At 42.2% G+C, this 27,915-nt stretch overlaps 1 protein-coding gene across 1 annotated transcript in view; it reads left to right on the forward strand.

The window, feature by feature from the left end:
• IMMP2L (inner mitochondrial membrane peptidase subunit 2) overlaps positions 1-27,915 on the forward strand; it is a 489,148-nt gene that overhangs the window by 390,120 nt on the left and 71,113 nt on the right. The window contains exon 5 of the mRNA XM_028745762.2: positions 86-188. Within this exon, the coding sequence (XP_028601595.1) occupies positions 86-188 (103 nt within the window). The remainder of the gene's footprint in view (positions 1-85; positions 189-27,915) is intronic.

The following is a 27,915-nucleotide window of genomic DNA, read 5'->3' on the forward strand; positions in this document are numbered from 1 at the left end:
AAGCGATCAGTATTGGTTGTTTACTTTGGGGGCTGAAATATTTTTTTTTTAATACCACTAACTGTGTGATTGCATTTCTCTTTAGAACCATAGGCTACAAAAAGAAATACGTAAAGGTTCCCCATGGCCACATGTGGGTAGAGGGTGATCATCGCGGACACAGCTTTGACAGCAATGCTTTTGGCCCGGTAAGTCATAACCATTTTCTCCATGTGTATTTTATACCACATAATATACAGTAATAAAAACTTGTGGGGATTTGATCCCCAAAAGTTTATTTTAAAAGACAAAGTTCTGTAGGGGGCAGGCCAGTTTGTCTCATCAAGCTGTTGCAGGATGTGGGGAGAACTTTGACGTGTGTGGTTGGTTGTCTTGTTTAAGAACACTTAAAGCAGGGATAGGAATGGTTGCAGCTCCCATAATCTCTGACCATTGACTATGTCGGCGGGGAATAATGGTGGCTAGAGTTCATCAACATCTGGAGGACCACCGATTCCCTGTCCTTGCCTTAGATAAACTTATTCCTACACTGGTATATCAGAACAGGGGGGGGGGTACTGTTTAACAGCAGAAAATTCTTATCACTCTGAAATAATTGATGCTGTAGGAGTTTTTTGACTTTGAGTACTATTACTGTGGCTTGATATTTATTTAGTGCCAACGGTGTGCTAGCAGCCAAGTAGGACACAGAAAAGCCCAGAGCTTTGTATAATATACATTAGGAAGACTTGCCTGGGACAGAGATGAGGGGCTGACAATGACAAGTGAGATGGGAATATTGAAGCAGAGGCTGTGTGATGCCCCTAAGATAGTCTGGGAAGTCTTTTGAAGAGAAGTGGACCTTGCAGAGGGCAACTTATAGAAAGGTAACTATACTCTGTAATGGCTGTTTCAACACGGCGATCACTTGATTTTGTGATTCTGGAAGGGAGGTAGCCAGGTGAACAGAGATGAGAAGAATAATCAGAGAAATGGAAATGACAGAAGCCATGGATAAGTCTTTATGGAGAAAAGCTATGATAAGATGTGATCTTCAGAGTAAAATGGGTGCAGAAAGAATGTAAGTCCAAAAGCATTCAGCGTGCAAACTGTGTCTAGATTCTCACGGACAACAACAGCACCAGTCTATTTTGATATGTGTGTTGTAGCTGGGAGCAGATTGTTGGAATTGGTGATGGGTTTCCAGTATAAGTAAACAAGATGATAAGGTTAAGATGTCTTTGGATGGAGATTGGGACCATGGCAGAAGGGGCTAAATATGGAGGTGGGGGCAATTCAGAGACAGAACAAACTGAAGGCATTCCAGTCACTGTGTGACATAAGCAATTATAGAAGACAGTGTGTCTTGCATAAAGTAGCTAGCTGCTAGAGTGGCATTGGAAATGACACTGTACAGCAGGATGCATCCGTCTCATTAATGCTGCTTTAGGTGACATTTTGATACCCTGGTGTATACCACTCCCTGTGTCACTGCATAAATGAATGAATGCCATCAATGCATGCTATGAATTGATGGAAATGTCCTTGAGCACTCCAATTTGTAGATCAAGGTTCTGAAAGTGTACACCCCTGCTCTTTGTGAAGCCTGCCTCCCCACTTTGTAATTCTTTCCTTTTTTCCCATAAGTGTGGAATGGACGAGCAAAAGGAAAAGGGCATTGTGGTGGCAGAAGTGAACCCTGTCTCCTATTTTTCTTATAACAAAGGTCACTCAAGTGCAAAATGTTATCTATGTCAAAACTCTGATTTTGGGGTACTAATGCATTTCCCCATGAAACAGCATGTATAAATACTATCTTTGGAAGATGGATTGCGTTTAAGGCCATAATCTACTGACCTTCACGCTCTGCTGTCAATTTTAGCCAAAGAGCTTCCATGATGTAGATAAAGCCAGACGTGGTTAAACTTGTAGACAAGCATAATGAGCTTCATGGGACACAGATTGAAATGGTTAAAAAAAGAAGCGCGCGCGCACACACACACACACACTGGGCAGCTACAAATATAACTGTTAATTACTTTGCAGCGCTAGACTGAATTAAGAAAAGCAGGCTTAGTGTATTTTATTATTCAGAGAATAGCTTTGTTCTGTGCAAAGGAGCAAATGTACTGTAATGCTGTTACTTTGATATTGCCTGGTTTAATCTAGATTTTTAAACAAGCTGTCAAAGCTATTTATAATGACTTTTTAAAAAAACCACCCTGTACTGAACTGCAGCCAATAACCATTAAAAGAACTTATGGCTCCCCATTCCTTTTCTTAAAAGTGGGAAGTTATATGTTGAGTGATTTTGCTTCCATTTGTATAGTACTTTTCTTTAAATTAACCCATGCTTCTAGCAGGTTTTAGGAAACAATATTACAGTGTAGTTTAACTGGAAAACTAATAAGGCACAATTTTACTGAGGTTTTTGTAGGTTTGCTTTTGCCTTGGCTTAGCTTAGCATGGCAGCCATAAGGACTGAAGTGGCTGCAAGCTTCTCTCCCAGAGCATGCACTGAACCCAGGCTTAGCTTAGCGTATTGTGCGAACCATGCCACTGAATGGATGCAGAAAGTGTTTGTAATGACCGCTCCCTGCATAAAACGGGGGGCGACCTTTGCGTGGACGTGTGCAGCCCCTAGATCTGGAGCGGCTCCATCAGCATAGGCTTGGCTTTGCCTTCCCTCAGGTGGGATACCTGGAGGTCTCCGCCTACCTCAGTCAGTTGTCCAATCCCACCTGGGGGAAGCATTGCCAAGGAGATCAGGCCAGGTAGAGGAGGGATTACCTGCCCACACAATAGAGGGAGGATCTTACCTGGGAATCCTCACTTGGCTCCAGAGCTTCTCCCACCCTACCCACTCTCAGTTAATGCCTTATTTTGCAGGTTAACTTTTCTTCACAGGTATGTGGGCGCTGCTACGTTAAGGTCGCTGTCAAAGGGCCGGAAAGGAATTTCCCTGCATTGGCAGGTTTCGCCTTTCTCATAGCAAAACGTCACAACTTTGGCGGTATCAGGCCTTGGGCAGAATCCTTTAGTCCATCTTCCTCTTTGCGGCAGCGATACCAGGGTTCCCCATTAAAGGGGTTTCTGAAGGGAGGCTTTGACCGTACGCCAAAAGGTCGTCATTGCTCTCCCCTGCGGCGGCGGCATAACGGGGGCGGCTATCTCTGCTTGAACATATGTTCTCCAGAGCCGGCCCATCGCCCCACACAAACACTGGATAACCCTGATGCTCCCTAGGTCCCTGGCTGGGGACTGGGGAGGGAGAACGCCCAATGCCTGAGCCAAGGTCTGCCCACATTTGAAATGTAATAAAATTGTGGCCAATTTAATCCCATAGCACGTTGTCTTGAGTCGTTCTTCCACATGACGGGGGGGGGGGCGCTTGGGATCTGGGGACTCCGCCTGTCCACGCAATAGGTATCACTTTAGATGTGGATATAAGTGTTGGAATTGCAGTATCACGCGGTAGGTGGAAATATGGCAACACTAGGAAATCCAGACTAGAACGTACCCAATGAATGGCTTTTCAGCCTTTCTTTGAAGACATTCAGTGGTGCAAAGCCCAGAACCACATCAGGTAATTCATTCATTTGTCAAACTGCTCTCAATATCAAGACGTTTCTCCTGGTACACAATCAAAACCTACCTTGCTGTAACTTTAGCTCATTGGATCTGGTCGTGTTCTCTGTGGCAGCAAAGAACCAGTCTTTGCTCTCCCCAGTGTCATAATCCTTCATGTATTTGGAGAAAATTACAATGTCCCCTGCCCCTCGTTCATTTCTTCTCCAGGATAAACATACTCAGTTCCTCCAAACTTTCCACAGAAGAGTTGTTTTCCAAACTGTGGATGATCTTCATTGCCCTCTTCTGAACCCTATTTCTGTAATATACAGACTCTATGGCCTTCTTAAAACGTAGCCTCCAGAGGTGGACACAGTACTTTAGATGAAGTCAAATATGAGGTCTCATAGAGAAAATTCACCTCTTTAGCTATCACTATTGCACACTTTATACATTCTCCAAGCACAGAGTCCACAGGTGCTTTATGAAAGTTGACCCGAAACTCAAATTTCACTGACATCGTTGTCTGTAGTTTTGTTTGCTATGTTATTGTGGAATTGCTCTCAGACAGTCAAATTACCAGTGCAGTCGCCAAACTATTTGCGCTGGTGTACTGAGACTATATTGGTTCTGTTGAAGTAGGTCAAAGTAAACCTTCTTAATCTGTTTTATGAACTGCACTCTGAGGAAGTAATAAAATTCATTTAAAAACCCTTTGGGTGTGTGTGTTGATGAATTCTAGATTTTGGAGTTGATTTTTCTATTTTAGAGGTTTTTCACATAACTTAAATTTGCAAAAAAAATGTCTCACATTCATGAGGAATTTGAGGCCAAGCCTGTTTAAAGGGGCCTCATGTATGTGTACTTAGCCCCATCTTTCAATATGAATTCCTCCTGCCCCTTTTTGTGTTGAAAATAATATCTGGTGTGGTGCTTTATTTATTCATCAGGGTTCTGAATTCCATAGGTAACCTCCATAGAGAAGACTCCTTGCTGCCAATATTACTCTCAATGTGATAGTAGTGGCAATGGATGGGGCAGGATGAAAAATTCAACTTTGAAAGTGGAGTTATCTGTGTAGCCCTGGCTGAGTCCTTTCAATAGGCTTGCCCTCTATGTGCAACTAATGTGTGAAGAGGACCCTATTGTGTTACATGTTCTATACATAATCCATCTGAAGGTATGTGGCTATCTCAGCTGAAGTTGGCAATGTAAACAATGTTTCGTGTGGTTACATTGCCACTAATCAAGTTGCTCACTAAAATACTGTGCTTGAGCACATGAACTAATGTGCCATAAGGGCATTTAAATAATGGAGAATCTTTCCTCCTGGAGTAATAACAGTTTGCCCTGGCAAGTGGTTTACTGCAAGGCTATGAAAGTTGGCAAACCTGATGAGCCAGGCAGGCTAGCTGTATATGTATGAACTTCAACCAGGGGTGAAACTAGGCTTTATTTCACCCGGGTCAAAGACCCAGTTTGGCAGCCTCCCATGTGCCGCAGAAATAAAGGCGACCAAACAAAAGAGAGATAAAAACCAATAACAAAGAGAATAGAAATCTGACTGGTGTTGAGAAAAGAATAAGAGCAATTCTAGCCAAGAGATCATCAGACCCTTTGGCGAACTTTTCTGGCATGTCTCTGACCTCTTCCAGAGAAGGCTTAAGGGGCCCAAGGGATTGTTGAAGGGGAAGAATTACTGATTACGTTTCTTCACAGATCTTGGAAGCTATAACATACAATAATGGGGAATGTAAATATCCTTAATGCGTTGTCTTATTGTGGAAATTTGAGAGCTATTTATCCCTCTGCACTCTAATGCTAAACAGAAAATATAAATCCCTCTTCATCTTATCCACAACTGCATTTCAGATTAGATTCAGTGTTACTTAACCAGAATACAGCTGGAAAACAGTAATATACTCAGAGTAAAAAAAAAGTGTGCATAATTTGATTTAAATATGAAAGGGACTGGTGGGCATGCAAAAATTAAATAGCAGAAACAAAACTAAAATGAAATCTTGCTTTCAGGCAAAACTCATGGAAAAGTGATTTAGTGAAAAATGATTGCATCCTGAATTGCAGAATATGGATGGACTCCCTTTATGCCCTTCCATTTCTGGAATGGCCTTTGATCCACTGGGTCGAAATCTGTTTCGGTTGGCAGGGGGATCCTTCAGAACAGTGTAGAGGATGGTGCGGAATGGGTTGGGGAGTGATATGGATTGGAGAAACCAGGCAACCTCATCCCTGTTCTGCTTTCATAAATGTACAAATAAAGTTTATTAGTCATATTCACCTTGTTTGCACACATCAGCTGTTAGGTTTCCGATCTTTGTCACTTATGGACAGCTTATCAGTGAACTCACACACCCCGGCACAATCTGAACATCGAAAGCTGCCTTATATGGAGTCATATATGATTTATTTGGAATATATAAAGGTTCCTTGTATGGAATCAGGAAATTGCTCCATCCAGTGTAGGGCTCTTTGCTTATGGGAGCTTTCCAGGTTCAAAGACAACCCCCACCTCCACTTCCCCACATCTAAGGTTATCTTTTGGGATTCCAGGCCTGGGATCTTCTGGTTGCCAAGCAATGTGCGATGGACAGTGCTCTAAAACTATCATACAACAGGGGAACTCTCTTATCGAGAAGGCACAACCAGTTGTGCACGTCGATTCAAAACCTCATTCCCTTGCATCTTAATTGGGCCAGGGAGGAAAACTGTTGACATACCATCACCACTGGCCAGTCAAAGCAACAGAGGAAGTTGTGTGCCTGATTTTATTTATTTTAAACATTTCAAAAAGCTCCTGGAGCTGCTTGCATAAAAATAAATAAAAACAAGACAGTCCTTGCCCACAGGCTTAGAATTTAGAAGACCTGATATGAAGGTGGGGTGGGGGAAGGATGAGGAGGAAAGAAGAAAATGAGTCAACTCGGGCACCAGTTCGTAAAGTTTGCATAGTAGTTCTTGTCATCGGGAGCAACTTTCTTTTGCCTACATTTTACTTCGAAGAGAGGAAGGCTCGTATGATTTATTATGTTGAAATCTCTGAGTTGAGGTAATTTTCCATCTGGCCCAATCAAATCATGCCAGAAGGAGCTAGCTAGAGAGATAAAACCTGCTCCCTAAATGGGAGGATATGTGAAACGCACAGGCAGTGTTTTTCCATGCAGCTTGTAGCTTTTGAAGAACGCACAGTCTCAAAGCTGCACAGAATGGATATGTACACGGCAAACAAATCCACGAGGAGAAAACAAAAGAGATCGAGAATGTATCAAGCGTTGGAGAGCTTCTTGCAATGGTCATCACAGATCGTAGCGTATAGAACACGGCGTTCTGTGAATATCTAAATGTGAATGTGCATCACAGGCTGAAGGCATTCACTTATTCGAAGGGTTTAGTGCAGAGCCGTCTCATTAAGGAGTGTGTGAAATTGCTGGAGCGCCTAAATGGTTAGCTCTGCTTATAGATTTCCTGCTCTGCCCAGACTGTGATCCCAAAAGGCACTATGCAAATCTTGCAGGATTAAGCACGAGCTGTCCAGAAGTGAAAAAGGCTGTTCCTGGTGGCAGTGGCAGGACCTGGGAGAACTGACAGAGAAGACGCACATATCGATCTGAGCTATCGTAACCAAAGCAGGGCCTTATGAATAGAAGAGCCCTGCCAATCAAGTGAAGTCGCAATGAATTTAAAGGGATGGCGCTCTGCTATTTCTGGATGGCCACTGACCGTGTCCACTGCCTTCTCCATTGGGGACTCTTAGGAGAGCTAACAGCCACTGGTGGCAAGTGATTCACACTCTTCACCAGAAAAGTCGGAACTGTTATTTCTGGTTTCTGAGGCTACTAGCTAGGGCTGTGCACCAGATTTGTCTGAGGCTTTACCCAAATCAGGCATGTTTGCGGGGATTTGGATGAGCTGGGGTCATACACCTACAGTATGAGGGATGCGGGTGATGCTGTGGTCTAAACCACTGAGCCTCTTGGGCTTGCCGATCAGAAAGTTGGTGGTTCAAATGCCCATGACGGTGTGAGCTCCCGTTGCTCTGTCCCAGCTCCTGCCAACCTAGCAGTTTGAAAGCACACCAGTGCAAGTAGATAAATAGGTACCACTGTGGCAGGAAGGTAAACAGCATTTCCGTGCACTCTAGTTTCCGTCACAGTGTCCCGTTTCCCCAGAAGTGGTTTAGTCCTGCTGGCCACATGACCCGGGAAGCTGTCTGTGGACAAACGTCGGCTCCCTCAGCCTGAAAGCGAGATGAGCACCGCAACCCCATAGTCGCCTTTGACTGGACTTAACCGTCCAGAGGTCCTTTACCTTTACATTTTACCTTACATACAGACTGCTGTGAGTTGGGTTGGACTGGCCCAGAGTGATCCACAGCTGCCAGTGGGGTGCAGCAATAGGCAGCAAATAGAGGCAGGCAGGGTGGGAAAATGGCACAAAAAAGCCAGAGAGTTACCTGACCTCCAGCGGTGAGATAGTAGGCCCAACACCATGACTCTCCTTCCTGTCTGACAGCCTGTTGAGCAGAGGCATTGTTGCTGTTCCTTTGCATGGTGCTGTGAACCTCTTCACCTTTTAAAAACTTTTTCTTAACTGTATGTTAAAATAAAGGTTTAAAACTCAGGAGCAGATAAGAATTTTTTAAAATACACAAATACAAGGGCATTTGAATAATGGAGTTTTGATTGGTGGTGTCACAGAATGGCTTTTGTAGGTGACGGAGGTGGTAAAGACAGCTTGATAATTTTTTCTACTTCTCAGTTTGGCTTGGAAAAATAATCCTGCCAGATAATTTCTGGTGCTAACTTTGCTACTAATTAGTTGAAATTGGCAAGTTTTTCCAATGTCCTAACTGGTAACCTCTCTCATTCAAGCAATTTTTATTCTTGGAATGCTACATAAATTCTTTTTTCTTACATTGGCCTTTGGCCCTTCCAACTCTCATAAAAAATCTTTTTGCTACATCTTGGCTCTTTGACACACTTATATCATATAATTTTATTACCGTCGATTCTCAAGTTAACCTTCCTTAAGCATGAGCAATTCAGTTGCATTTCGCAAAGCTAAAAGGTACATCATGTTGAAACCCTTTCTCCAAGCTATATCTAAAAACACTGTATGTGAGATAATCTTTGCTGTCCTTAATTTATGAAAATGCATGCTATCTTCCTGCTGTTTTCTGCAAAAGAATATACATGCAAAACGTTAAAAGTTATGTCAGCAGCACATTAATTCATTTCAAAATGGTTGAGGTTTCAGAATGGTTAGGTCACTGCTAGAGATAGGAGAGAAATTTGATTCAGTTTGCATTTAAAGGCAGATTCAACTAGTTCACACTTTTCAAAATAATACGCAGACTGAAACAATCATTCTCCAAAAATATTTCCTGAATTTTGCAATGCAGTTCTTCAGCCAAGTTATGTCTATAAAAATGCATATAATAAGGTAAAGTGTACATAAAAATGCATATATTCATGGGAAATGACATACAGAATGCATTATAATATGGAGAGCTTAAATATTAGGGGAAATATGTTTTATCAAAAGTGTGCATATCAGCCAAAATTACATAAACAATGATGTACTGTTCCCATTGCTGTTGTGCCACAGACAAATAAAATTGCTCATAATAATGTGCATCCCAAGAAAAATTCCACCCAAAATGCTGATGAATTTTCATGAGTACTTAAAAAATAATTTTAAAAAACTGACTTGAAAATGTAGCAAATTGAACTTAAGATTGGAAAATGAGAAATTGAGAGAACTGTTGTGCCTGGGTACACAGAGAGCGACCTCGCTGGGCTTCTTGCACCAACTAGAGAACGTCAGGCAGGAGCGTTCTCCCCCACATGTGACCCTCGGGAAGATCCATCACTCTTCTTTTCTGACATGCTTCTGCGACACACATCCAAAGATATGTGCACACAATACAAAAGCAGAGTCCAATCAGAAGCTAGGCATTGGAGGTGTGGATTTTTAAGTTACTTTATTATGTACAAAACAGAACAAAGGAAATCATGGCTCCTCTCTCCTTCTTCATCTCCAAGAGAGAAGAAAAGCAAAAGTATAACATAACGGAACAGTGTAACTGAACTTCCGTTCACATGACTCCAGCAGTATGGAATGTCAACAAAGACATGTGATGAAAACAATCACACATTCTGCAACCGGGAGGAATGAAATCCCAACAAGAACCAGCATTGATAGATCTGCCCCTCCTTGGTTGTGTCTTTCTGATCTGGAAATTCTGGTGTTGTCAGAAAACAAAGTATTCAAATTAACCCACCTCACTTTTCTTCCAAGCTAACTCACGTTCAATAGTTGAGTTCTTTTTGCAAAAATCCAGGTGGTCTATAGAATATGGGCTAATCAATATATTTAGCCTAATCTTTTTTAAAAAATAAAATAGTACTACTTCTATAGTGATTGTAAGTACTCAGCTTTATGGTGTTATAGCTCTCTGTCATGGTTCTGCTTTCCCAATCCAAATGACTCTGAGCAATTGCTCTCCTTTTTCATTCTAGCAGCTTTGAAAATATTTCAGAGCATGTCCCTATTAATCTCTTTTTCTCTAGGCTATGCACATGTTTTCAGGTTCTCCATATCTATTTTGCCTCTCCGAACCACTGTTATGCCTAAATGTGTGATACCATGGCTAGCTAGTATAATTTAAATACCAAAGAACATGGGGCTGCTTTATAAAACACTCTTTTGTTGGGTCCCCCCCCCCCTTTCCTGGGATATCTCTCTCACCCACACACGTGGCTACACAAGAAATAGTATTATTTCAGAGGTGTGGAATTTGCCAAGGAAGATTTGCAATGCTGGAATTGTTTCACAAAACATGCTTTCAATGGTGCCAACTGCTCTACGAATTTAGTAACTTAAGGAAGTGTGCGTCACAATTTCAGCAGTATTTAATATAATATTCTCTTGCTTCCTGATCGCTGTTGAATAACTGCATCCTAAACAGGTTCTAACTCTAGGGAAAACTGAGGGCCAAACAAACTGGTGGGGCCAACACCTTTTTGTAACTTTGAATCTTCCCTGTTCACTGATAAGATGGGGCTAATATACAGTTCATATCCAAAGAGGTGGGCACATGGGGAATTGAAGCCTCCCTTTACTTAGGGTTGCCATATTTCACAACATGAAAATCCGGACAAAAAAGTTGTTTAAGTTTGTAAGCTTTTTTTTTTTTTTTTAAGGGAATTCACGCACACACAAAAAGCCCACTTCTGATATGGGTTGCCATTCGGCTAGGTTTTCCTGGCCATTTTCACCTATTTTCTGAAATTCCACCCAGACGCTATTTCCAACAGACGAATCCTGGATATATCTGGAAAATTCCAGACATATGGCAGCCCCATTAACACCCCATGCTCATTTGCTTCAGTCACTTTTCTCCCAGTCTACACCACTTCCATGGTCAGAGCAAGGGTAGGAAAAAAGAACCTTATACTTTGGACTCAGCCCTTTCTCACCAGTGTTTGTTTCTAATCTGTTTCTGAGTCCTATTCAAGATGCTGCTTCTGACCTATATAGACCTACATAGCTTGGGACTTCAGAACCTAATGGAATGCCTTTTCCTATATGCCTTAAGACAGGGTTAGTCAACCTGGTGCCCACCAGAAGACGTTGTACTCAAATTTCCATAAGCCCCAGCCAGCATGGTCAGCAGTTCAGCAACATTTGGACGGAACCATGTTGGCTAACACTGGCTTAAGGTTATCTACTGAAGTCCTTCACTACATGCCCATCTGTAGCTCAGTGGTTTATCATGAGAGGGCCTTTTTGGTGGTGGTCCCCCAGCTAGGAATGTTCTCCCTGGGGAGGTTTGTCTGGTGCCTGCATTGTTGTCTTCTCAGTACCAAGCTAAGTCTAGCATTTTTGTTTCCCCATGCCTTTTAAAGATCTTGTTTAAGTCTGTTTTGTAGCTGTTTTCATTTCTGTGCTGCATGTGGTATTTTATTGTGCTAGTTTGGTATTTGGGGCTTTTGGCTCGCTTGTTTCTTGTAGCTTTTTATTCAAGTTTGTTTTCATTGAGATGGTTATTTGTGTGTGAGCAGCCCAGGACCTCCACACACACTGCCCAGGTTTGCGCCCCAAGGAGGTCACTTTGCTGCTGCTAATGCAGTGGTCTGACTTCACCCCCAGAGGTGCACTCCATTGTCTCTGAGACAGACTGATGCCAACAACAAAATTGTGTGTGTTTGGTATGATATCTAGAGAGCTTATTATGAGATGCCTTAGAAAAACATACAATAAATACTTAAATATCAAGCATGACTGCCCCAATCACATCTTGTTTGATCTTGAGAATGGAGAATTTGCCAGTTTTGTAAGATTGCTCAAATACAATGATAAAAAGGAAATTAAAAAAAGATGAAATGAACTGTAAATGGTCACAGTACGTAATGGAAAGAGAAAGAGAATCATATCAGCTGATAACACCTGCTTTAAAAAAAATGTATTGCAACCCCTTCTGGGAATCTCAGGCCACTGAGAATTAGAGGAACTTAGATCCAATTGAATTAAATCAGTTGCACTTAGATCCAATTGAAATCCAAGTCATTACTAGTTTTTCACATTGATTTCACTGGGACAGATTAGATCTAACCCTGAGTATAGAATCAGTTTCTTAACCTCTTTCAGAAGGAGGTCCTATTGGGGTCATGACCCTAATGGTCAAGCTTCTAGTCACTGCTGTCTTGAACTTCCATAAAAGTGAGACAGAGAATGAGCTTATTAACTAGACTTCTAACCAGATGGATCTTCCTTGAATGTTTGGCATTGCTCTTTTATCACATTAGGATTGGAAACCTGTAGCCTTCCCAATTTTGTAGGATTACAACTCCCATCATCTACGGCCATTGGTCTTGCTGGTTTGGGTGACGGAAGTTGAGGTCTGTCAACATCTGGTCCCCATCCCTGCACTAAATACTCAATCGCGTTATCCAGAAAAAGAAATTTGGCTGCTAACTGAATATGGGCGGTATCTTTTTAGTTCAAATATAGTTCTGTTTTGCTTTTGTGTTTCCAAAGCACCAGTTTTCTGGAGTTTTGCAGTCTCCTAACAAGTTCCTCAGCGATTGTGTGTGTGTGTGTGTGTGTGTGTGTGTGTGTGTGTGTGTAAGGCAGTAAATAAGGGAGCAGAAATAATTGCTACTACTCCTTCATACAGAATAAAGCTCGGTGCAGTTATAAGGTTTAATTATGGTAGTGAAGAAGAAAAAATGGAGAACCTATTCTGTACTCCCATTCTGTCTCCTAAATGATGTTGATGTCCCTTTTTCACTGGAGAATGCCATCGAAATAAACTCTGGCCTTCTAAGCAGTTCACTGGAACCTTAAAGAAAACTAAGCCTCAGCACAGATGAACTTCCTGTTTCGTCATTGATTCTAAACAGCTGGGAGTATATATTCAACACAACAATATCAATTTGTTATATACAAATGTTACACAAGTTTAAGTTTCCAGTTACTATTCAGGTTTAACAAACGCAAACAAAGGAAAAGAGTTAACTTCCCTCAAATATATTCCTCTAAAAACGAGTGCTGTGGAATTGGCCCTGGGGGTCCACAATAATTGGAGACAGTGAGTTGCATCCAGCTAAATTATACTCCAAGTAGGTCTACTGAAATTAATTAAACTAGATTAGTTTTGTCTGCTAATTTCAGTAGGTCTATAGGACTAGCTTTGGATACAACCCCAACCGTCCAAAAAATAATTATGGTGTATTTCTCCTGTGAAAAGCGTGGGATGTATGCAGACCTTGGATAAGACCTGGAAAACAAAAGTTATCTGTCATTAATGTTGTGTAATCTGGTTATTCTGTGAAGGATTTAAATTAGTCCCCAGAAATCTGACACCATTTCATTTTAAAGGCATAATTGAAGGGTTGGGTATCCCCCCCCCCCCTTAAAACAAAAATGAAAAACTCCTCTGAGAAGCATCTCTGTTTTTGTAAGAAACTTTGATAGTGGAAGTCCCTGTGAGTTCATTTTAAAATATATGCATTTAAAAGTAGATTGAGGCCTTCTGGCGGTTCCCTCATTGCGAGAAGCAAAGCTACAGGGAACCAGGCAGAGGGCCTTCTCGGTAGTGGCGCCCACCCTGTGGAACGCCCTCCCATCAGATGTCAAAGCGATAAACAACTACCTGACATTCAGAAGACATCTTAAGGCAGCCCTGTTCAGGGAAGTTTTTAATGTGTGATATTTTCGTGTATTTTTGGTTTCTATGGAAGCCGCCCAGAGTGGCTGGGGAAACCCAGCCAGATGGGCGGGGTACAAATAATAAATTATTATTATTATTATTATTATTATTATTATTATTATTATTATTATTATTATCTAGAGAATCAAGTAGAGTGTATTTTAAAGTGAAATTCTGTTCCAGAGAAGAGGAAACTTCATCTATATTTTGATTCCCAGGATGAAAGAATCTGTCTCCGATATCTTCAGTTACCCTGACTTGCAGACAGAAGTAAATTTTCTTGATTTACACCTTTTTTTTGCTCCAAAGGTGTTGCATTGCCATCTTCTAAAATAAATTTAAAAAACTCTTGCGAAATTACTAGAATGTGGCTTCCTTTTCATGTAGATTTTTGTCTACACTGACTTATGCTGTAGTTAATGCCATAGTAGAGCTATTTGTCAGGAGAGTATGAAGTTTTCAAGAGTGCAAGATGCTATTAAGCAAAGAAGAAAATGCTGAGTACTAAAGGACAGCAGTTAGCAAGGAGAAACAGAAGGTTCAATTTTGACATTCAAAGGCAATGAAACAACAGCTAAGAGAATCGTGGTTCAATTACATATGATTTAACCCACATTGCTGATGATTAGTCAGACTAATGATATGAACTTGGCTCGGATAAAATTCCATTGTGGGAAATTTTGTTCTATAATTGACCAGCTCACAGGCTGAATTAGGTACCTGTACAATACAATAGGATCTTAGAATGGTAAGTTTTAGGACCTAAAACTTTCATGACAATGCATCAAGAATATCAATTTTGAGTGTTTGACTCAATGCTCTCACATATTTCATTTAAATGAACATGGAGATCATATTACAGAGATCAGGGGAATTCTTCCGATATCAGTGCTTAGTCTGATTCAGTTTTAACTTTAAAAACATTTTTTTCTCATATCTACGGTTATTGTAGAAAACCCAGAAGTATTTGTTTTATCATTAAGTGAATGGAATATCCATCAATGAGCAAGCAAAACAAATGCACATTTTACATTTATTTGACAACTGCTACTTCGGTGCAATCAAATCCTGTGTCTGAAATAATCTATCAGGATAGATTCAATTTATTGGCTGCCATAATAAATTTTGTATGGGTTTATTATAAAATTTATTGGACCATTCCTTCCAGTGTTTCAGACCTGGGAGTGGCACTCAAATGGACTCAAATGTAAAATGCTAGGCAAAATAGAATGGCCCAAGGTATTTTGTAATAGAAGCTTACAGAATATACTGTACCAGTTGTGTTCTAGTTTCATACAGTTCTGGAAGGTATTGCAAATGATTATTGTTTTAACTGGTAAAAACAACTCATCATATACAGATGAAACAAACTGTGCCACAACAGCCCATACAGTAATCTACTGGACATTTATTTATTCTTTTCATGTATTAGCCTCCTGATTTAAAAAAAAATACAGTCAGCATAAAATAATAACATAAAACGCACCAAATTGAACAGTTAACAATAAAGTCAACAAAATTTACCCAACAACAATTTGGCAGTACAGTATGACCCAGCATAAATCATATCACTTCATTGGCCATAAATGAATCAAGAGAAAACAGACTTCCTTAAATTACCTCACAAATTAGGTCTAGGACCAAATAAAATCCTGTTTCTGTTTCACAAATTTAATTTAAAGGCTGGTATTTCAAGTTCTATTATAGCTTCTTGACAGAAACAAAACACTGAAATAAATATAAATATGTACAGAATGATATTGATGGAGCCGAGCTTTCACTAAAAAGCAGAAAACAAGCTAAATAAGTAAATCACAGATAAAATGTTTGTGTGTGTAGGGGAATTATGTTCCCTGACATTTATATTACAGCATAGCGTTTTATTTTACAGCCACTGACCTCACAGCAGAGCACCTTCAAGGGACTCCAGCAGTTGTTAAGAGGAAAATCAGGCAGTGAAGTGGCAGCAGGAGTTCTGGCCTGTACTGAGAGAAAAATTGGAGGAGTGCAAACCAGCTAACCCAACTCCTCCTTGTTTGGCTCTCACCTCTGTCACCAGGTGGCTTTATATCCTACCTACTTCCACAAGCAGCTATTTAACCTCTAGAATATATTTTACAGGCTCAGCTAACTCTTTGATGGGGTGGTGTGGGAAGGCAATTGTGAGATATTGCAGACCAATTTAGTGTGGTACTTCCCACAATCAAAGTGTGGGTTTGGGCTTGTTTGGATACTTTTGGACACCCTTTTGAGACCAAAAAGAGGACCAAACTATTACACGCAGCACAGATTTGGATGCCTCTGAAGATACAGCTGCCCAGTTGGGTGTGAGAGCAGGAAGATGCTTTTGGTCTATATTCAGAAATGGTTTGATGCCATTTTGAACCAGCCCTGCACTACACTTGGATTGCATGTTCCTGTTCCCAGCAGGCTAATGTGCCTGGGCAGTCAAACTGAGCAGAATTGAACCACTCACCGGCTGGTGAGCTGAGGATGGGTGTGCCTGCTAGCTGGAGGGGCCTGCTTCATCAATGTGTAAGCCACAGTCTATATGCTATGGAAGCAGATCACAGGAGAATATAAAATGGAATGGCTGAGAGCCCTGAGGTCCTAGTGTGGGAAGAGGAGACCTAATCCCAGGACTTCGGGGGGAGGAAAGAGAAGAAGAACCTGTTATCACCCCCATATTGTGCCAGTGCTGGGGGTTGGTCTCTTAATGTTGCGTATAGACCAGGGGTCAGCAAACTTTTTCAGCAGGGTGCCGGTCCACTGTCCCTCAGACCTTGTGGGGGGCCAGACTATATTTTTTTTTGGGGGGGGGGAGAACGAATTTCTATGCCCCACAAATAACCCAGAGATGCATTTTAAATAAAAGTACACATCCTACTCATTTAAAAACACACTGATTCCCGGACCTTCTGTGGGCCGGATTTAGAAGGCTGATTGAGCCAGATGCAGCCCCCGGGCCTTAGTTTGCCTACCCATGGTATGGACCCACAGAGATGACATCAACTGATGCAAGAGTCAGTTGTGAAGGGGCAAGTGAAGTGGGTCTGAACCTAATTTCGAAGAGGGGGGGCGCTGTGGGTGCAGGTACTCCAGAGGGTGCCAGACTGTGGACTCAGAGCAATGAGAGAGAGAGAGAGAGACCAATGGCAGCTTCCTTGCCATGCCATGCTGATCTTGTCTTATATAAGCCACTGGAAATCCTCTGCTGCTCCTTGCAAGGAAAAGCTGCAAGGGCTGCTTTGCTGCTAGTCAAACTAATTGCTTATCTTCAGTCCTCCACTAAATTTGCCTTGCTGAGAGACATTCTGAGCCCGTGATTGAACAAATAAGAAATGCTCTGTCAATTATGTAGGGTAATTTTGACTGGCTTAGCCCAATTTAAGAATAATTGACACATATTGTGTGTATTATGTTTTAGTTCTCTTCTGAAGTATGAAGAAATTGTGTAATAATGGAAGTGGCTATAATTTTCTGGCCTGATTGCCTAGGCTATGTCAAGATGTCTCCCTTTCTTCTGGCGCTGCGTTTCAGCCTCAACAGGTGGTGTCCCAAGTTGCCCAGGCAACTGGTTGGGCAACTCTTTCTGTGTCTTTCAGAGCAGTGCTGCAGCATAGCATAGTGCTGAAAGCCAATAAAGTTCATGCAGCAAAGGGCACTGGTTCTCGCAGGTGGCAAATGAACTTTGCCTGTCTTCTTCACAGCCTCCTTTAGGGTTAACTGAGGAAGCAGAGGGGGTCTGAGTAACAAGGCTGTGAAGTTAACTTGTTTGCCTGTTTTGGTTCAGCCCCTTGCTGCAGCTCGTGCAGTTTCCCAGGTGAGGAGTCACACGGTTTTCACAGAGCACCTTAAGAATTAACACATCCATTATGGCATCAGAGGGAAAATGAAATGCAGAAAGAAAAGAAACTGATAATTACATGATTAACAGTGGCAATTTCTTAAGTTGCTATTGCGTTTTCCCTGAAGTGAAATGTCAAGGCAAATTTGAGCATCATCTTTTTAGGTGAAACGTCTGAGAAATTGTAAGGGAAGCCAAGAAAGTTTCAAGAAAACTAGTAAAATGTTCTTTTGTGTGTGCATGCATTCCTCGTTGGCCAGTGCAGGGCTTGCTTGTTTCTATTAGCAAAGAACCTAAACCTGATTGGTGAAAATAAGTTTTAATTGCTTTGGAAGATGGGTAAGGGAGCCCAAAGGTAATGGGTGGCTATTTAACACACCGCCCTGGCTGCTGCCCCTTGAGTTGTTTCTCTATGGAAAGGGGTTGGACAGCAGCCCCATTTCCCACCTAGCTGCCCTGCTGATTAGCTTGCTAATTCTGGATTACACTTAAAACTAGAACTGCAGCCAGCTGCTCCCCCCTGTGCATGCAAGACGTGCATGGCGGCAACCACAAGTGGAAGGAACGGTCTCGCACACAAAAGGGTCTGAAAGTGAAAATGAAGGATGCCTGCCGAATCTTGGGTGTTCCACCCTATGGGTGCAGGGACGGAGGAAGGGGGTGGGGGCGGTCCGCCCTGTGTGTCATCACTGAGGGGGGTGACATTTGACACGCAGCCCGTCTGTGACTCCCAAGCCTACCATGAGCCGTCGGGAGAAGGGGTGGAGATGCAGCCTTCCCCCTTCATTTTCACAGCTCGGGGGAGGCTTGGGAGTTGCGGGCCTGTGGTGTGCCATTGCCCCCCACTCCCGTCCTGCTTCCTGGGGGGGGGGGAGCCTCCCCTGAGCTGTTAAAAGGAAGAGGGAAGGGAGGAAGGCTGCTGGCAAAGTGGCATGGCTCCCTCCCTCCCTGCCCAGGAAGCAGCCTGCCCCGCCCCCAGGTGCACAGCATGTGCCCCACTCCGGGTGCCGGAACAGCTAGCTCTGCCTCTGCATAGGTGACTTCTTGTTGACTCCACCCAAGCTTCTGTAACACAGGGAACAACAATCTCGATGATCTCAGGGATCAGGCTGTGTGTATGCAAATATGCTTATGCAAACTTTATGAAAGTCACTCTCCTCTTTTTCTATTTTTAGTGCTCCAAACCTTATTTTCCAGTAGAAAATAGGACTTTGAACCCTGTGGGCTAACTACAGTGTCCATGCCCTTGCCCACAACAGTCATGTCCCTTTCTACTACAAGATGTCTTGCAGAGCTGCAGGCTGCCCATCCCAAGAAAGTTAAAGACAGGGTTAAGAGAAAAAGGATGAGAATATCCTACTCTCTTACTTTCCATTCTCTTGCCACCTGAAATGAAAACAACAAGAATGCCTTCTGCTGTTGACCTTTAGTACTCTGGTTTTTTGGGGAGCACAGTTTCCAACTCCAGAATATACAACTGATCATAAGTATAATCACTTATTTTGTATTCTGTTGAGGTCAGTACTAGAAATCCTTTTGACTTTGATGGACCACTGGAGAGAACTCCAGGGCTCCAGTAAACAAACAAACTGAGCCCTGCGTGTGCAGGAGCTTCCTGTTCTATGCAGTGTCATACACTTTGGGAAATATTCAAGTGAACATAGAGAGCTCCCCTCTTGCAGAAGAAAATAAGAATCCCTGGCGTGCCTCAGATGATGGCTTGTGCCTTTTATGGTGGTTTGACTTTTCAATTAATATTTTATTTTTCTTGCCCAAATGCTTTTAAAATCAATGCAGAATCCTGCCTTTTCTTTAAAAAACAACAACAATTTGGTGTGTCTATAACCTTGCTATAGGTAAACCAAAGCTGCAAAACAGTAAATTAATACTCTTGGAAATCATGAGTAATCAGGGGATAACTAATCCAACTATATGAAATGCAACATCAGGCTTCTGGTAATAACAGTTTTCTTTCAAAATCTGACTGGGTAATCTTTAGAGACTCCTTCAGTGTAAATAGACTATTTTGTTTTCAAAAGGTCTGTCTGTCAGCATTACCAAGTGCATTGTAACTTATCTGCAAGCAATGTGTTTCTAATTTTTTTTTATCTGCCAGCATTCAAACCTGAATATTATATAGAAGGCTTATAGAAAGCCCAAATGTATTGCTGATCATTGTGTGCAATCTAGTCTCAGTTGGAGCCTCATTTATACTGAATGTCTTGATTTAAAGTAAACTGTGTGCATACTCGTGGCTGCTTTTCTTTCGGCATCTGAGAAATCTCAGATGCCTTTGAAAGGGCTCCCTCACGTGACATGTCTCTTGAAAAGCATTTCATCTGCCAGACACAGCAGCCATTGTTAGCTTACAGGAAAAGAAACTATAGGTTTCTGTTTATATAGAAGGCGAGGAAAATAATTTGTTTTTGTAGGGTACCTTCCACAATTCAAGGTATTTTGAAGCCCCTTAAAATTCTAGAAGACTCCAAAGGTTGTGTTAAAGTGTAAGAGAAAAGAAACTGCAGCAGCTATTAAACAGAAACTCACAATAACAGCTCGAAAGCAAAAAGCAAAAAAGCAGATGTGGCCATTGGAAAGCAGTTCACGGTGGAATGCTAGGAAGAGGCTGCTAGAGTGAATTAATGAAATCTATTGCTTTATTTGGGACACGGGTGGCGCTGTGGGTAAAAGCCTCAGCGCCTAGGGCTTGCTGATCGAAAGGTCGGCGGTTCGAATCCCCGTGGCGGGGTGTGCTCCCGTTGCTCGGTCCCAGCACCTGCCAACCTAGCAGTTCGAAAGCACTCCCGGGTGCAAGTAGATAAATAGGGACCGCTTACTAGCGGGAAGGTAAACGGCGTTTCCGTGTGCTACGCTGGCTCGCCAGATGCAGCTTTGTCACGCTGGCCACGTGACCCGGAAGTGTCTCCGGACAGCGCTGGCCCCCGGCCTCTTGAGTGAGATGGGCGCACAACCCTAGAGTCTGTCAAGACTGGCCCGTACGGGCAGGGGTACCTTTACCTTTATTGCTTTATTTAAAGTATGGGGGTTACCCTGTTCTCCTTCTGAAAAAATGCTTTCCGGGAAACGTGCAATAATTATGACAGCTCCTGCCCTGAGACGTACAGTCTACAATCCACGACACAAAAGGAAAAGGGGATTGGCAAGGAGGAGGAAGAAAGCAAACTCTGGTACTGCTTCTTAGGTACTGAGTTCTTATAAGTGTTCTTTCTAGTAGAAAGAGGCAAGGCAAGCTCTCTGCAGCTGCTCCCTGTCTGGCTGATGGATGGATGGACCCAGCCAGGTTGGTCTCCATTTTGTCATGATGTTTTTACTGGGACGCAGGGGGAGGAGCCTCCAAGAAATGGCCAGGTGGCCCTCCTTCAGGACTATGGATGAAGAACCCAGTTTCCAGACTCCAAGAAGCCATCACTGCCATGGCGCCAATTGTTTTTTTCCATCTGACCTATTGTTTGACAGACCTAGTCCAAAGCCAGTAGATAATATGTTGCATGAGTGCTGAGACTGAGTGCATGGTTTTCATCCTTTTATCAAAAGCCAGTGTCCAATACTGGGGATGTGTGATGACTTGCAGTAGGGTCTCTTGCTGTCCGCCTTCCCTCGTTTTTTCACAGCACGGCTGCTTTGCGCACTGCTGTGCAATATGTCTTGCCATCCTGTTTTTTTCTTTCCCTGTGCATCATTTGCCTGGATCAGTTCACAATTCCTGCAGGTTGCCTTAGGTTGTACGCAGTATAATATCCTGGCAGAGCAGCATGTAGCTCAACCTAAACACTTGCTTTTCAATACACAAACTGTTTCACAGCTCTTGCTTTTGCAAATCAATCCACTTAGCATTTGTTTTTTTTAAAAAAGGATACCACAATGAAACAAAAACTAAGCAAAAGTATTTACCAGTGTTGGATGTTCATAACAGCTACATCCAGTCACCCGGGGTATGCTTAGTGTGAAATGTTACTGCAGTCACATATGCATATTTGCTTACCACCTCCCTAACCATACAAAGGAATGAGTCCTGACTGATGAACTCAAATGTATTTACTTATAAGAAAGCATATTTAAGGTGTTTATGTAATTTTCTTTGATTTTACAACTGCCACACATTATGTAAGGCGTATTTTGATTCTGTTCTCTCGCAAAGCTGAACTTAAAACATAATTTGCACCAATCTGTGAACCCATCGTTCCAAATTCACACTTGCCTGAATTTCCAAGTGCAGTTTGCCAGCCAAATAATATGTACAAAAATCAGTCTGCTATGGTGGTGTGCATAAAATTCATAGATTAGTGAAATGACACACAAAAAACTTAACAGCATACATTATATTAGTGAAAGGTGCATTATATCAGGGGAAGCTGCTGTGCAGAAATGTGTATAGAAAACATGCATATTAGCAGAAATCCACACTGAAACGCTGGTGGATTTTTAAAAATAAAGTAAATCACAACCTGATATGGAAATGTGCAGACCCAAACCTTAAGATTGGAAAATTGAGAAAAGGAGAGCAATTGAAATGGCTGTATTCTCCCATTTCTAAGCTACACACACCTGAGTGCAGTATTCCAGGTGGTTTGGTGGGGATTTTTTATTTTATTTTTATGTGCAGGCTTTCTGACACCACTATTATAGAGCTGTGCAGTCTACCAGCAGTGCAAAATTGCTTTGCTGTTTATGCTACATATTACCATTACAGTAATTTTGCCTCCCTGCAGCTGCTTAAGGTCTTCTCTGAACCTCTTACGCGGGCAGTTCTCCCCCTCCTGATGAACGAAATATATATGCTGGGACTCCTCTGCACTTCTTGTTCAGTAAATGACTTTCCCTCTGCCCATTTAAATTTTTACTCAAAGGACATGTCTCCTGCTGGATCTTTCAGTAATATTTCTCTAGGCACAACAGGAATAAAAGAGAGCAGATAGGGAAGCAAACAAAATCAAACAGTAGGAGATCTGACCTTTTGCAGCACCTATTATGTATATTTTATGGATGCGGTTCTGTTGTGTGTTCAATTTTGTTAGAACTGCACTACTGATACATAATTTATACTGGCCACCCTGGGGGCAGTGGCTGCATCATCACCCATACTTCACAGAGAACATAGTTTGAGCACTGTATCTTTCGAAAGTCTGGATTGTTTTGTTCCATGTCCTCAATGACTCTAAACTTCTTTTACTAAATCTGCTGAAATTCACCCCCAAATTCCATCACTACACCACTAGAGACATCCTAGAGCTCCCAAGAACATAGGAAGTTGCCACTCTAGGCACCCTGCACCAGCTCAGATGTTCCTTTTCCATGGCTAGAGAAAGAGGAAACAGCCGCCGCTATAGGTGTACAGTGGTATCTTGGTTCTCGAACGTCTCCATTGGCGAACGTTTCGGAACCCGAACGCCAAAAACCCGGAAGTAAATGTTTCTGTTTTCAAATGTGCCTTGGAAGTTGAATGGCTGCTGCTGTGTGTTTTTCAATTTTCTCAATTGAATTTGCAGACAGCCCTTTGTGCCTCAGTTTTCGAACATTTCGGAACTCGAACAGATTACATTCGAGAACCGAAGTACAACTGTATTGGTATGAAATGGTAGTGGCGTAGGGAGGCATTTCACTGAATGAAGTAGAATGAAGAACAAGGTTAATCAGCTACAGTTATGGAGATAGGGAAGGCAAACATGGATTAGAGGAAGGAGAGGAAAGTATAGATGTTCCTTTTCCCACAAGACTTACTCCATTGTAAATTTTCCATTTTGGTTGTACCCAGTGATTTTATTTAAGATTCTGGTTGTGAAGGAACTTCGCCTCATCCCTAGATGATATATGCATAGGGCATAACCACAGTTTTTACTGCAGTGTACCAGGTAAAGATTAAGCAGGTGTCCCCACATAAATATTAAGAGGGCCCAGGGCAGACCTTTACATGCTTACCTATAGTTTACCTGAAAACAATGGGATCTCTGTGGGTCTGCCTTTAAAGAGTGTCTGGATACTTAAACTTAGGTGTTGGCTGGAATCCTAGGGGAACATGTGAATCCCGTGTTACATCAACTGCATTGATTTCCACTCTGTTTCAGGACTCAATTCAAAACACTGGTTAAAATCCTAAACAGCTTAATTTGTCTCCTCGCTAATGGATGACCAGATGCTAAAGACTTTCCTCTTCAACCAGTCCCCACCCCGATGATAGAATTAGTTGTTGACACTGCCGCCGCCCCGGTCTTTAAATCTAATTGTTAGAGTGTTGGATTATGACCCAAGAAACCAAGGTTTGAATCCCCACTCACTGGGTGGCCTTAAGCAAGTCAATGTCCCTCAGCCTAACTCCTCTCACAGGGTTGTTGTGAAAATAAAACAGATGTGAAGAGCCACATCTTGGAGGAGAAGGGGGGATAAATAAATAAAACAAAATTATGATATTGAGATATTCTTTCTAGTATGTTGCGAGCTGCCTTGAGCACTGAAAAAAACTGAAGGATAGAAAAGCTCGTAATAATGTTAATAGAAATGTTAATAATTATTATAATTGGCTTCAGTGAGAACTGAGAACCATCAACATTGGCTCCATCTGTTGACTTTTACATGAGCCAAAGGATGGGCAAAGACTTATTTAACTCCTACTTACCAGTGTAAACCAGCAACAGAAGCTTCTTCATATTTATATGAGCAAAATTTGGGTTATATCTTTGTGTGGGGTGGGGAGCACCTTGTATATACTTAACAGCATAAGCTGGAAGGGGTTAAATGAGTCTGTTTCTGCTGACATGTCTTTGGATACCAAGTTAGTTAAAAAAAACAACCCTGCCCTCTGGCTCTATAAAATAGGTTGTTTTATGGCATTGTCAATAGACTTAAGGGAAATTGTGGCCTAAGCATTCAGAGTTAAGTGACATGAAATCCAATTCCTTTGTGTTAAATGAACACTCAGTATAGAGTTCGCTGGGTGTTATATCAAATAAATCTTTTAACACTTTGTCATGCCAGCAGCATTGGTGCAGTATTCAAAAATAGGTTTTATTTAATTTCTTTTTTGAAAAAAAATGTGAACTAATAGACATAAGGAGTACAGACTTTTTATCCTAAAAACAGAATACATAATATAGTTTTGTGTTCCATGTTGATTAAAAGGAAAGTATAACATACATTAATATTTTAATTTCTGCTATTTAGTGATTTTCATTATTCATTTCAACTGCATTGTTTTTTCCTCTTGAAATTGTGTTTGTCCAGAGTTGAATTAAACTTCAGTTCAAAGCATACTGACATGGAATGCTTTTGCATTTTCACTGATATCAGAGAAAAATAGACTGCTAATTCCAGGGGGGTACCTATGACAGCCTTGTGTAGGAAAGGCCATCGAAGAGTATTGTGGCATTTAAAGCTAATGGGTTTATTATGGCATAAACTTCTGCAGACTCAAGTTGAGTTTGCCAGATGCACCTGATGAAATGGGCTTCACTCTTCGAAACCTCACACCATAATAAAGACTATCAAAGGTCTCATCTGAGACTGATATTGTGAGCCCCAAAGTCTTGTGATTAATATATTATTTCACTTTCTTTGAAATTGCCATGTATCCATTTTCCAGGTGTGTGGCGGTTGAGACCCCTCATCCCTTTCCCTGGCCGGGTGGACTGCCAAAAAGGCAGATTTAAATGGGCTAATCAGAGGCCCCTGCTAGTGTAGTAGGCAGTGTCTTGTTGGCTGGCTGGGTATTGCTTGCTCCCATGTCTGGCCAACCAGCATATAATCCAGCTAAGCCTGATTCCTTCAGCACAGACAGAAGAATAAAGCTCAAAGAGCATTGTTGGAAGAAAGAAGAAAAGCTGAAGGCAGAAGTTTATTCGCTATTATATTAAGCCTGGTATCCTTAACCTTTCACTAGAAATGCACTGGACCTTTTACCTCAGAACTCTCAGCTCATTTTAATCAATATCAGTCAACATGGTTAGGTATTTGTTCATTTGCTTTTCACTTGCTTTATTCCCATCTCTGGAGGACTAAAAAGAAAAAAGAAAAAAATGTTGAAAAGAACTGAAGTGGAAAGGACTTTGGTTAAACTGGAAATTATTATTGCTTATTAACATGACAACATGGACACTAACAGAATTTTTTGCAGCTTAAAAGCAGTTATATTGAGGGTCACAGGCTAGGAATGCATATATGACCTAATATGAAGTATTTTGTTTTGAACTTTAATTTAAAGCTTTGTTTAAGACATGTAGATGACACAAGCTGAACTTTAGACAGTCCATCGCTTACCAATGATTAGATGAGCAAGGCCTTTCTCAAATGGGAGGTTATTGCTGATGTGTGTTTAAAGCGGTAAATATTGTTTAAAGTTATTGTTGTTTATTAAAATAATGGCTAGGCAAAATTAACAATATCTAATACAGCAACAGTGAAAAGAAACAGAACCGTTCACACAATATGAATGCCCTTCATCCACCTGCCACTTTTAAATAACCAATATTCCATTATATCTAATTATACTTAATTATACCTACCTCTCATATTTTCATTATCCACTCTTCCAGTGAAGGTGTTTGTCGTAACCCCGCCCCAATTACAACAAATTATCTTCTGTGTAACTGTTAAAAGTGAGCTATCATTTCTATATTGTCTGACACGACCTGTTTCTTTATATCTCCAAACAAGATAACCACTGGATCTGCTAGCAGTTTATAACCTGCTATTATCTCAATTTAATTCAAAATATTTATTCAGAAAACGCCTTTATTTTAGGGCATGATCAAAATATTATTAAAATAAAATATATAATTTTATTTTTGCTTGGGGAGGGATAAGCATTTAGTCAGCGCTATTGTTTCTTGCTTTGTTTTGTTACAGAGGAGGCAGGTTTAGTCGTTGTCTGAGGACTATCCCTGCCTCCAGGTCTGGTCCTGACCGGAAGGATACTGGAATCAGCAAGGGAAACCCACATGACCTGAAAGTGTTGCTGTGCAATGCCAGGTCAATGATGAATAAAACCACTGCCATCCACGACCTGATTGTGGATGGAGGATTTGACCTGGCATGTGTGACAGAGACCTGGTTGGATGAAGCAGATGGGCCTGTCCTTGCCGCTGCTTGCCCACCAGGTTTCTCTTACGCACAGCAACCCAGGTCATGTGGGCGGGGAGGGGGGGTTGCAGTGATTTTTAGGAAGTCATTAGTCTGCACCAGGCGTCCTATTGGGAAGACCCAGTTCTCTGAGTGCATGTTCTGGAAGTTGGGCAATAGGGGCAGTACAGGATTCCTACTGGTGTACCGACCTCCCCGCTGCACCAAGGATTCCCTGCCCGAGCTGCTTCAGGTCGTGGCGGATATGCTCCTGGAGACACCTAGCTTGGTTGTCCTGGGGGATTTTAACATCCATGCCGACACGACCTTACAAGGGGCCGCTCGGGACTTCGTGGAAAGCATGGCCTCCATGGGGCTGTCCCTGAATAAGTTTGGCCCAACTCATAGCCATGGACATGCCTTAGACTTGGTGTTCACCTCTATGGATGCTGGTGATCTGACACTAACTAAAAGCGAAACAAAAGAAGTGCCATGGTCAGATCACTTCCTGGTGCAACTGGACTTCTCCGCAACCCTTCCCCTCTGCAGGGAGGTGGGACCAATTCAGATGGTCCGCCCCCGCCACTTAATGGATCCAATTGGCTTCCAGAGAGTGGTAGGGGATGCTTTATCCCAAGTTGATGGCCTTTCAGCTGATTCCCTGGTGGCACGCTGGAATGCGGAGTTAACCAGGGCTATTGACTGTCTGGCTCCGAAGCGCCCTCTCCGATTGCATGGAGCCCGGACAGCCCCGTGGTTTTCCCCGGAGCTGAGGGTGATGAAACAATCGTTGAGACGGCTAGAGCGCCGGTGGCGGAAAACTCATTCTGAATCAGACCGGACACGGGCTAGAGCTCAACGTCGAGCCTACCAAGTGGCAATGGCGACGGCGAAGAGGGCCTTCTTCGCTGCCTCCATAGCATCTGCAGAAAACAGCAGCAGGAGACTTTTTCAGGTGGTTCGCAATCTATCGGAACCACCTGTACCACCGGGGCCTGGTAGGGACCCCAAGATCTCCTGCAATGCTTTTGCAAAGTTTTTTGCAGATAAAATCGCTCAGATTCAGAAGGAGGTAGACTCCACCGTGGGAGCAGGGCCAGGGCGGGAGAGTGCTAGAGTTCTGTCTGGTCCTGTTACATGGGATCAATTCCAGTCTGTTACCTCCGAGGATGTGGACAGGCTGCTTGGAAAAGTGAAACCGACCACCTGTCTCCTT

Source organism: Podarcis muralis, chromosome 10 (genome assembly GCF_964188315.1).
Source record: "Podarcis muralis chromosome 10, rPodMur119.hap1.1, whole genome shotgun sequence".
NCBI lineage: Eukaryota > Metazoa > Chordata > Lepidosauria > Squamata > Lacertidae > Podarcis > Podarcis muralis.